Consider the following 12157-nt stretch of genomic DNA (forward strand, 5'->3'; position numbering starts at 1 on the left):
AAGAAAAGAAAGAAAGAAAAGAAAAATCGCTCCATCTATGGCCAGCTTTAAATATTGCTAAAAAAAAAAAAAAACTGCATTATAAATAAATGCTATTTTTATAGCACAATTCCTTCTTTCATCTTTTGCTGCTGATCCTCTGCAGCCTCTTTGCAGCCACTTCCTGTTGCCATGTACTCCAGCAATGGCTGCATGGTATTTCACAATAGTGACTGCTGTTGTCACCATTTCTTAATAGTGATAACAGCGGACCATTTCTGTGCAATGTAGTCACACATGATAAGCCGCTGTAATAGGGTGACAACGGCGGATAACAATTGGGAGACAGGGAACAGAGCCCGTCACCCTCAACAAGAAACAGTCACCAGGACCAATAAAAAGGGTGAATGTCAACAAACCGCAATAAAATGCTCCCCACTCTATCCAAAATATATTCAAGTGGTAGTAAACTCTGCTTTGTGGTTTTTACCTACAGGTAAGCTTACAATAAAGCTTACCTGTAGGCAAAATGAATATCTCCTAAACATACACCGCTTGTTTAGCAGCCGGTGACGTCACCGGCGCATTGAAGGAATGGCGTACTCAGGCCGTACTTTCAGAGCTCTGTGCCATGGCAGTGACATCACAGCTCGGCCGAAGCCCCTGAACCCGGAAGGAAGACCGGGTGAAGATGAAAACCCTGTCAGTGGTGACACTGCCCCGCTGGAGGCCTTCATTTCAAAGCAAGTCTTTCATAAAGTGCTAATGTGCGAAGCATACTAGCACATAACAGAATTACTTTGCAGGAGGACATTTTTTTTCTATTTAATTCTAAAGTTTACAATCGCTTCAAACATAAAAAGGAAAGGTTTTGGCTTTATAATTATAGAAGAATATAGAAGAATTAAAGTGTTACTAAACCCAGGAGCCTGCAGTCACTATATCTGGTCTCCCACAGTACACCGAACATGGGAATGCAATAGTTTTAGTGAATATAAACTGCTAAATATATTTTCTCATCAGCAGTATATAGCAGTCTTTTATCAGTGTCTGGTTAAAGCTTGTAGGAGGAGTTTTCATCCTACTCCTACTCCGGCTGCAGGACGTCTGACCCTCTGTCTGGACAGTGCTGATTGGCCCTGTGATGATCATATGCAACCTCCCAGGAAAAACAAAAACAAATAAAAAATAAAATAAAAAAAACAAGCTCTAGGAATACACACCAAACTGAGCATGTGCAGCTTGTCCCCTAACCTCTGTTCTATCAGGGGGTGGATTGGTGGAAGGAGGAGAGGATCAGAATCAACCAGCCTTTTCACACAATGCAGAGGATACTCACTCCCATCCCCTTTCTGCCCCCCCTTTTTTTTTTCCCTCTCTCTCGCTCTCTTTCCCCCCTTTCCCTTATTCTCACCCCCTTTCGAACCCATTATAAGATAAAAAATGTCGGTGCGTACTGCCTCAGCTTGTTACTCGATGCCAGTTTCTCTCACTAGCTATTGTGCCACCCTGGCTCTTTCAGACATCTTAATTGAGGTCCTACGTTGAGGACGGCCTCATTGTTTATTGAGTGTGCAATCATTCCTTAAAAAGTGTTACTAAACCCAGGATCCTGCACTCACTATATCCGGTCTCCCACAGTACACAGAACATGGAAATGCAATAGTTTTAGTAAATATAAACTGCTAAATATATTTTCTCATCATCAGTATATAGCAGCCTTGTGACTTCTATCAGTGTCCAGCTGTGCACTGGTTAAAGCTTGTAGGAGGAGTTTTGATTCTCCTCTGACTGTCCTATGAGGCTGCATGACCCCTGACCCTCTGTCTGGACAGTACCGATTGGCCCTGTGCTGATCACATGCACACCAAAAAAAAAAAAAAAAAAACCTCTAATACACACCAACCTCCTGAGCATGTGCAGAGTGCCCCCAAGGCTCTGTACCATCAACAGATGGAATGGGGATTGCGAAAGGAGGGGAGGATCAGAGAAGACAGGATGAAGCAGCCTTTTTACACAATGCAGAGGAATAACCCATTAGGGTACACAGTGAGTATAACAAGCATGCTTCTCCTGCATATACACGCTGATTTTACTGTTGTGGGTTTAGTAAGACTTTAAGATAAGAAGAAAAGATAAGAATGACGTACCTAGGAGCACAGGGGTGCCTGTACTGGGCTCTCTTATTAATATGATCCACATAGTAAACCCCAAACTCTGCTGACTCCACGCGTTCCCAGCCAGGGGGCAGCCCTTCCCTCTCCAATGGGTGACTCCAATGCGTAGTGTTAGTGTTGTGATCGATGTAGTACTTTCGCCCTCTTATTGTCCAGTCCACAGACCAGCCAGCCGGTAGAGGCATATCTTCTGAACTGTGGTTGGTCAGGTTTCCTAAAGAGGTGGCTGCAACCCTTCCGATGCCTGTCCCAGGACAAAAAAAAGAAAAGTTACATTGTTTTATTTATGCAATCGACGTTATCCTGTAAGGCGGAAAGGAGGAAGACATGCACTAGGTTACACCACAGTCAAGTCCAGCTGCACAAATAAAGGACGATGCAGATATACAGACTCCCAAGTTCATTCACCTCTCCAGCAGCCCCTCCCCCAAGAATCTGACTCTTGAAAGGATCATTTCATAGCTCAGGGGATGAGCACTTTATTGTTGTTTTTGGAGCATAAATGGGACCTGGAAAGGTCAGAAGCCCTTAAGGCTGACATAGAATATGAACTTCACCTTGCCAGAGATGCAGCTGTCAGAGAACAGGACTACATAGAGAGGGAATGGGAACCTTTCATCACGGTTTGGTAAAATTTAATTACTGTAATTTAGCTAAATAGATGAAATACATAGAAGGACTCTTGCACACAGTACGGAGCATCAGTATTTCTGGACGTAAATTTCAGATGTTTGTATTTTGCGCATTTATGAGTGTATGCAAATTTCCACATACAATACATTCCTAAGCAAAACCCATTAATATATATGCTAATTTTTTAATGCATTTTGGTGTATGGACGCATAAAAATACTGACCGGGAACGCAGATTTTTCTATAATATTTTTACCCAAGAATATGCAGCGCCTGTGTGTACAGGAACATTGTAAACAATCCCCTACCGAGGAAGTAGAGACGTAGAGCGCCGACGTAACGCGTACAGGGGACGGAGCCTGCATGTTGGGCGTTGCGTCCTTTCCGGACCACTGCGGGATTTGAGTGTTATTCATGCACTATATAGTGCCTGTTCATGTAAGTGTATCTCTGGCAATAAATTTCTTTTACTATTAAGCGGAGATCATTAGATCTTTTCCTTTCTGTCCTATATGTGACCGTGATTACATGAGAGTGGAACCTGGAACCCGTTTGTACTTCCGCCGGGGGATTATCATCCTGACACCCCGTTGTGGGGACAGCTGTGAGAGACCCGGGTTGACTCTTGGGTCTTAAATGGCACTTGTCCACTGCAAGTACCGGCTCGGCTCCACTCGGCCCTGCTTGGCTCTGTTTGGTTTTCCACTGCATGGTACGGTGTTGGAACGGTTCGGTACGGTTTGCTTTTCCACTAGAGTAAAGTGGGTGGTATAACAAGGATTCTCTGACCAATCAGTGGCTAGTAGTGACAAAAAGTCAAGGCTGCATGCAAAGGATTGTGGGATATGGTATCGGTACGGCCCTCTTGGAACCACAACCGAGGTGTTACTGTTTAAGCGAGCCGTACCGTTCGGTTCCATGTAGTGGAAAAGCGCCACTGTACCGTACCGTTCCAACACCGTACCATGCAGTGGAAAAGCGCAAAAGCGAGCCGAACCGTTCGGTTCCATGTAGTGGAAAAGCGCCACTGTACCATACCGTTCCAACACCGTACCATGCAGTGGAAAAGCGCAAAAGCGAGCCGAACCGTTCGGTTCCATGCAGTGGAAAAGCGCCGGTGAGAAGCTACTTTAGCTGGTGGTGATTGTGCTCACGAGGTCACGGAGGTGGCTCACCATAATTCTTCTCAACGGATCTTTTTGATGGACTTTATCACCATTTAATTGTAAAAGCATATGTTTGGCACTATTTAAAAGATTTGTTTCAGCACTATTTTCACATAAATATATTTGTATATTTTCTATGTATTGATACTTTGGTTTTTACACATATTCTATAAAGTCTGGCGCAACACCGTTGTATTATATTTACATTGTAAACAATGAGCTGCATTTTAGATCAGTAAAAAAAAAAAAAAAACAGTTGTACTGAGCTTTTGCAAACTGCAGTGTGCAAGAGGCCTAAGGGAGTCAAAGGATTTGTACATCCATTCCGGAGGTTTACACAGCTGCGCCACAGAGTACAGCCTTGTCTGACAGGAGAGGTGCTTTTTCTCTGCTGCGGGTAAATTGTTACTAAACCCAGGAGCCTGCAATCACTATATCTGGTCTCCCACAGTACACAGAACATGGAAATGCGATCATTCTAGTAAATATAAACTGCTAAATACATTCTCCTATCAGCAGTATATAGCAGTCTTGAGACTTCTATCGGAGTCTGGTTAAAGCCTATAGGAGTTTTCATTAGAGATCGACCGATTATCGGCAACACCGATATATCGGGGGCCGATCTGCACTTTCCCCGATATATCGGAATCGGCCCTGGAGGTTACCGATATTGCCGATATTTCGGGAAAGTGCTGTACTGGGGTGATGGCTACAGCTAGAGGCATCACCCCGGTACCGGCGTCCATAGGCAACAGTCGGCTGTCTTGTAATGGCAACCGATGTGGCTGAGAAGCTGCTCGGCTGTCATTACAAGGAGCGGGAGGGGATGTCCCCCCCCCCTCCCCTCCCTCCGCCTTCCACGGTTCACCCGGGTCTCCCATTCCACCGGGGGACCACGGCATCCTACCTCCAACCCCTGCCCCCGAAGAGAAGACCCGGTGTAGCATGAAGATGTGTCCCCGTAAAAGCCGGTATCCCTGCCGCAAGTGCGCATGCGCCGTTCTCCATGGAAAAAACCCGGAAGTGATGTTATGACATCACTTCCGGGTACTCAGCGCCAAATTAAAAAAACTGACAGCATTCAAAACAGACAAACTTGGCGTTTTGAATGCTTTTTAGTGCAGAGGAGGGGTTTGGGGTCTTTTAGACCCCCAGATCCCTCCACAAGGAGTACATTTAGAAAAAAAAATTTTTTTTTACATGTCCAAAAATATTGGCCGATACCGATATCCGATGACCAAAATATCGGTATTAACTAGTGATCGACCGATATCTTTTTTTTTTTCATTGCACTCCGACTGTCCTATGAGACTGAAGGACCCCTGACCCTCTGTCTGGACAGTGCCGATTGGCCCATTGCTGATCACATGCAACCTCCCAAGAAAAAAAAAAAACTCCTTAGTAATACACACCAAACTAAGCACGTGCAGAGTGCCCCCAAGGCTCTGTTCTATTAGCAGATGGATTGGGGACTGTGGAAGAAGGGAAGGATCAGAGAAGACAGGATCAAACAGCCTTTTTACACGATGCAGAGGATTAACCCTTTAGGTTTCATAGTGAGTATAACAAGCATGCTTTACTGCATATACAGACTGATTTTACTCTTGTGGGTTTAGTAACACTTTAAGTTTTACCAACTTTTCATATTCCTGATATGTGCCTGCTCTACCAGGTACTTGTGTTAAAACATATCCAGTTATCTTTTTATTGCTTCTTTTGACAACTACCTTGTGATCCTGCCAGTCCACTACTTTATTTCAAACTGACAACGCTAGGCATGCCATCTCAGCGTGGTCAGTTTTCTGGCTGTGCCAGGAACACCCCCCATTGTCTCCACCCACACTTCTCTTTGGCAAGCCATTGGATGATAGGATTTTCCTTCTTGCAACTATGTGCTCGATTCCCCCATCAAAACAGTCAGAGGTAATGGGGGAATGCCTCCAGCAGCACTATTGTGTTCTGGCAGTGGAGCGGGGGGTCAGGGAGTCTTCCTGGCCGGCAGAACGCAATGATTACTGCCAGCTACAGCTTAGGGCCAATTCACACCAGAAACTGCACATAACTTCACGTTTATGACTGCATATGAAACGCGCTTGACACACACATGAATGCATTTTGCATGCGCTTTGTACTGCATATTTCCATTTTCTTTGCTTAACGTGCAGTGCGGTGCTGGTCCAGTGCATTTGATTCACGTCCCCTGCATTTGCCGTGTGGAAAAATGCAGCATGCTTTTTTTTTCCCCATCTGCGCTGAACTGCACTGCAATGATGTGAACTAAGGCCTTTAGGATTACTTGATTTTGGGCTGTCTATGCAGTTGGAGTGCTGTTCAAAATGCATCCAACTGCGTTTGGTGTGAAAGGATCCTTAGTAGAATAGAAATCTAGTAGAAATCACATGCAAAAAAATCTGGCAGGCTGGTTGTACTGAAGTTGCTTGATGGTTTGGCCTTCAGTACAACCAGACTGCCCAAAGATGGATCGAATCATGGCCGGTCCCTGCAGAACCGACCAAGATTCAATCCATCTATGCCTCCTATGCAGCTGAGAACAGAGGTTAAGACTGAATAGGTTGTTTTAAAAGGTAAGGGTTATTCTTTAACCACTTTCCAACCGCCACAAGTACATATACTGCGGCGGTCAGCCCCTCACAGGCAAAGTGACGTATGGGTACGTCACTTGCCTGTGAAGCTATGGGGAGCGAGCGCACGCCGCCGGAGGCACGCTCCTGCACGGTCACGGACCCCCCCCGCGGACCCCCCACTCGGCGATCGTTGGTGGAGAGGGAGAAAGGCAGGCGACTGATGTAAACAAGCCGCCTGTCATTCTCCCCTGTGTAGGAATGGAGATCATACGGTTCTACTATGTAGGACCGTTGATCACTGTTCCTACAGCTCAAGCTACAGCCAATCACAGTTAGAATCACGCCCCTAGGGACACACACAGCCCCTCCCTCTCAAATAAAGTTAACCCCTTCACTGCCAGTGTAATTTTACAGTATCAGTGCATATGTATAGCACTGATTACTGTAGAAATGTCACTGGTAACCCCAAAAGTGTCAGTCAAGGGTCCGATCTGTCCGCCCCAATGTCGCAGTCCCGCAAAAAAAAAAAAAAACACAACAACAAAAATGACAAAAATCTTTCCCTTTGTTAGTAAACGCAATAACTTTTGCTCAAGCCAATCAAAATACACTCTTTGCGATTTTTTTTTACCAAACATGTTTTTTTTTGGGAATTTTTATATAAAAAAAATGTGAAAAATATTGTTATTTTTGCAAAATTGTCGCTCTTTTTTTGTTTATAGCGCATGATCAAAAAAAAAAAAATCGCATAGGTGATCAAATACCACCAAAAGAAAGCTCTGTTTGTGGGAAAAAAAGGACGCCAAATTCGTTTAGGTACAGCGTCGCACGACCGCGCAATTGTCCGTTAAAGTCACGCAGTGCCGAATCACAAAATACCCCCTGGTCATGAAGGGAGTAAAATCTTCCGGGGCTTAAGTGGTTAAGTAATACTTGTAGGACTAGTCCCTCCTCCAGCTTGTGACTGGACAGTGAAAGAAGAAGCAACATACAGATGAGTTAATCTCTCGGTCACTCTGCTCTCTCCTCCCATCAACATGCTCCTTGTTAGCATATGAGCACTACAACAACACTGATTGGCTCCTTGTGCTGCTATTCCCTTTCCCAGTATGGGCTTGGCTGTATAAAGGGATGGAAGACTCGGATATCAAATAAAATTCAGGTGCTTACATTACATTGTAATGCTGAAAAGTATGCCGAGTGCAAAACAGCTATTTGTTATTCAGAAAAATGCTGTCACTAAGTTTTCCATGTGTCCTTAAAGTCTTACTAAACCCACAACAGTAAAATCAGTCTGTATATGCAGTGAAGCATGCTGGTTATACTCACTGTGGAACCTAAGGGGTTAATCCTCTGCATTGTGTAAAAAGGCTGTTTGAGCCTGTCTACTCTGATCCTCCCCTCCTTTTACTGTCCCCCAACCCATCTTGTGATAGAACAGAGCCTTAGGGGCACTCTGCACATGATTAGGTGTGTGTGTGTGTGTGTGTGGTGTGTGTGTGGTGTGTGTGTGGTGTGTGTGTGTGTGTCACTGAGCCAATCAGCACTGTTCAGACAGAGGGTCAGGGATCCTGCAGTCTCATAGGACAGTCAGAGGAAAATATGCAGCGTGAATCTGTATGGGAGAGGTTTTATAATGGTCAGCTGTTGCACTTGCAGGGCTCCAATGAGGAAACTGGCAGGGTCTGCATCCCTTTTGATGACATTTCCCTTTGGGAGTTTCTCACCAAAAATGAGATTTTTGTTGCAGGGGATGCTCAAAATGTGATTTGTATCTTAGTGCAGACTTCTGGGAAAATCAGTGAGCCAATCACACAAACAGGAATGACATTTCTGGGAGGCGTTCTGTATACTGTCTACAGAATGCCTCCAGGTTTCCACATTGCATGTTACAGAAAATGACAGCGCTGTAAAATTAGTACTGGTTCACATATGTGCGGCTGCAGCGATCGCATGTAATATCGGAGCGCACTGCTCCTTCATTACATGCGATCGGCTGTGCGGTGCAAATTCAGCCATACACTTTGTATGGCTAAATTCGCACCACACCCGCAGCAAAGACGCACAGGACCCTTTTTTGCAGCCGCATCAGGATCTGGTTCACACTTGTGCGATCCGATCCTGTGCGAACTGTCAGATCGCACTGCGATATGCGATCAAACTGGGGGTGTCGTTAAGATTTCATTGACACCCCCTGCGTATCGTATATAGCAGTGTGAACGGCCAGGGGTGAGTTTGCGATGCGGGAACACGCTGCATATTCGCAGCCTTCCCGCATCGCATCAGTGTGAACCGAGCCTCAAACAGAAAGGTAATTTTTATTAACATTTAACGACTTAACCCCCGGAAGATTTTACCCCCTTCCTGACCAGGGCCTATTTTGCGATTCGGCACTGCGTGACTTTAACGGACAATTTTGCGGTCGTGCAACGCTGTACCCAAACGAAATTTACGTCCTTTTTTTCCCACAAACAGAACTTTCTTTTGGTGGTATTTGATCACCTGTGCGATTTTTTGATCATGCGCTATAAACAAAAAAAGAGCGACAATTTTGCAAAAATAACAATATTTTTCACATTTTTTTTTTATATGAAATTCCCCCCCAAAAAATTGTAAAAATCAAAATTTTTTAACATTTTCGGCCAATTTGTTTCATGCTACATATGTTTGGTAAAGGAAATCACAACAAGTGTATTTTGATTGGTTTGTGCAAAAGTTATTGCGTTTACTAACAAAGGGAAAGATTTTTGTCATTTTTATTGTTTTTTTTTTTTTTAACGAGTAATGGCGGCGATCTGCATTTTTTTTGCGGGACTGCGACATTGCGGCGGACAGATCAGACCCTTGACTGACATTTTTGACACTTTTGGGGGTACCAGTGACATTACTGCAGTAATCAGTGCTATACATATGCACTGTTACTGTAAAAATGACACTGGGAGGGAAGGGGTTAACTTTATTGGAGAGGGAGGGGTTAAGTGTGTCCCTAGGGGCGTGATTCTAACTGTGATTGGATGTGGCTTTGTGTGTAACAGCAGAGATCAGCGGTCCTACATAGCAGTACCGTATGATCTGTGCTTTTACACAGAGAAGAATGACAGGCGGCTTTGTTTACATTAGCCGCCTGCCTTTCTCCCTCTCTACCCGACGATCGCGAGTGACCGGCGGACATCGGGTCCGCCGGTCACACGCGCGGGCTTCTTAGGGTACGAGCGGGGGCCGGAGCGCGCCTCCAACGGCGTGCGCTCGCCCCCTATTGGCTCCCAGGCTAGTGACGTACCGGTACGTCACTTTGCCTGGGAGGGGCTGACCGCAAGTGGTTAAAGTCTTACTAAGTCTGTATATGCAGTGAAGCATGCTGGTTATACTCACTGTGGAACCTAAGGGGTTAATCCTCCGCATTGTGTAAAAAGGCTGTTTGAGCCTGTCTACTCTGATCCTCCCCTCCTTTTACTGTCCCCAACCCATCTTGTGATAGAACAGAGCCTTAGGGGCACTCTGCACATGATCAGCTTGGTGTGTGTGTTGCTAGAGTTTTTTTTTTTTCTTGGGTGGGGGGGGTGCATGTGTTCGGCACAGAGCCAATCAGCAGGGTTCAGACAGAGGGTCAGGGATCCTGCAGTCTCATAGGACAGTCAGAGGAAAATATGCAGCGTGAATCTGTATGGGAGTGGTTTTATAATGGTCAGCTGCTGCACTTGCAGGGCTCCAATGAGGAAACTGGCAGGGTCTGCATCCCTTTTGATGACATTTCCTTTTGGGAGTTTCTCACCAAAAATGAGATTTTTGTTGCAGGGGATGCTCAAAATGTGATTTGTATCTTAGTGCAGACTTCTGGGAAAATCAGTGAGCCAATCACACAAACAGGAATGACATTTCTGGGAGGCGTGCTGTATACTGTCTACAGAATGCCTCCAGGTTGCCATATTGCATTTTACAGAAAATTACAGCGCTGCAAAATGAAACAGAAAGGTCATTTTTATTACATTTAAATACCATATATGACTTGTGTCGCAATAGTATACCCTATATTAATTTATTCATTTTTTCCCCCAGGAAAGTGGAGTTACCCTTTAACATGGTGCGTTTATATGCTTTATCACGCAAAAAAGTAGGTGTGAATCCAGTCTTTTTCAATTTTGTATCGAGTAAGAAAGGGATATAACCTTTGTCGGATTTGTTTTCTGCCATCTGTGTCCCATTGCAGAGATTTCCCTTCACTTCCTGTCCCATAGCCAACCAGGAAGTGAGAGGAAATTCCTGCAAATGAAAGGAAATCCTTGGGGGGGGGGGGGGGGAAATCAGTGTCCTCATTGGACTATTTCCCCCCTATTACTTTACTGGGGACAACCCAAATATATATATATATATATATATATATATATATATATAGCGAATTACTCACAGTTATTGTTAAAGTGATTCTATGGGCACTTTTTTTTTTATATTTAAAAAAAAAAAATAGCATACATGTTATTCTTACTCACCCTGATCCTCCTTTTCCTCAGGTCCTCCTGGACCCCCCCCCCCCCCTCACCGAGTGCCCACATAGTAGCAAGCCTCTTGCTCTGGGGGCAGTCATGCATGCTGAGGAGAGAGAGAGAACCAGGAGAGCCTCTGCTCTCATGCACACTGCTGGATCGAGATCGGGCTTAGGTAAGTATAAAAGGGGGGGCCGGGGGGGGGGAAGCTGCTTTCAGAAGGTTTTTTTTTTTTTTTTTAACCTTAATGCAGAGAATTCATTAAGGTAAAAAAAACCCTTCTGCCTTTACAACCACTTTATGTTAAAGTGGTTGTAAGCCCTTGCATATACCCAGAGAATTGACTAGCATCAGATGATACACAGAAATGAAACAAATCTTGCTATAAAAAAAAATTGTACTTGTTTAGCTGCAGCCATATGTCCTCTACAGTCATTTAAAGTCCAGAATTTTCACAGGATCTCTCAGCTCTGCAAGGCAGGGGCCGGGAAGCTCAAGTCTTGCTCTGCAGATCTGTGTGCTTTGCTGATATTTCACATCTGAGGTTTACAACCATGTTACTCCACACATACTGACACTGCTAAAAGCTAACCTCGGCATCACCAAAGGGTTAAGCACCTGAATGAGCACCATGGGACCCCAGAAAAAAGAGGAACACTTAAATATGAAAATTCTGATTTCTCCTGTTGAGGGTTAATTATGCCTGGCCCCTTCCCATACCTCGCTGTTAGGACACGCCTCACTGTGCCGGGCAAATAATGAGGTACAGGAAGGGGTGGGGCAGCGGGGGTTAATTCATCTGGAAGAGACGGAATTTGTTCTAAAAGCAGATGGGAAGGCGTTAAAAGATCTTCCAGGTATGCATGTTATTTATGTAGAATGTGGCAGGTTTAGTTATCAGAATTCATGAATATTTTATAAGCAAATGCTATTTTTTGCAACTTGAAAATCCTGGGCATGTTTGTAAAACCTTGATTCGGTTTTTAATTTCAAAATGCAACTCACGTCATAGGCAACTGTATCTGCTTTGGATATCAACAGACCCATTTAAAAAAAACTTTACACTTTCTAGGTGGCTTAGTCCGTAATCCACCATATTTATTGGCGTATAACATGCACCTCAAATTTAGGAAATTT

At 44.5% G+C, this 12157-nt stretch overlaps 1 protein-coding gene across 2 annotated transcripts in view; it reads right to left on the bottom strand.

Moving 5' to 3' along the window:
- Positions 1-12157, bottom strand: part of SAV1 (salvador family WW domain containing protein 1) — a 58692-nt gene that overhangs the window by 29501 nt on the left and 17034 nt on the right. For both annotated transcript variants that reach the window (XM_082242685.1, XM_082242684.1), the window contains exon 3: positions 2130-2400. In XM_082242685.1, coding sequence (XP_082098811.1) covers positions 2130-2400 — 271 coding nt within the window. The remainder of the gene's footprint in view (positions 1-2129; positions 2401-12157) is intronic.

This window comes from Pelophylax lessonae (assembly GCF_965119305.1).
Source record: "Pelophylax lessonae genome assembly, chromosome: 13".
Taxonomy (NCBI): Eukaryota; Metazoa; Chordata; class Amphibia; order Anura; family Ranidae; genus Pelophylax; species Pelophylax lessonae.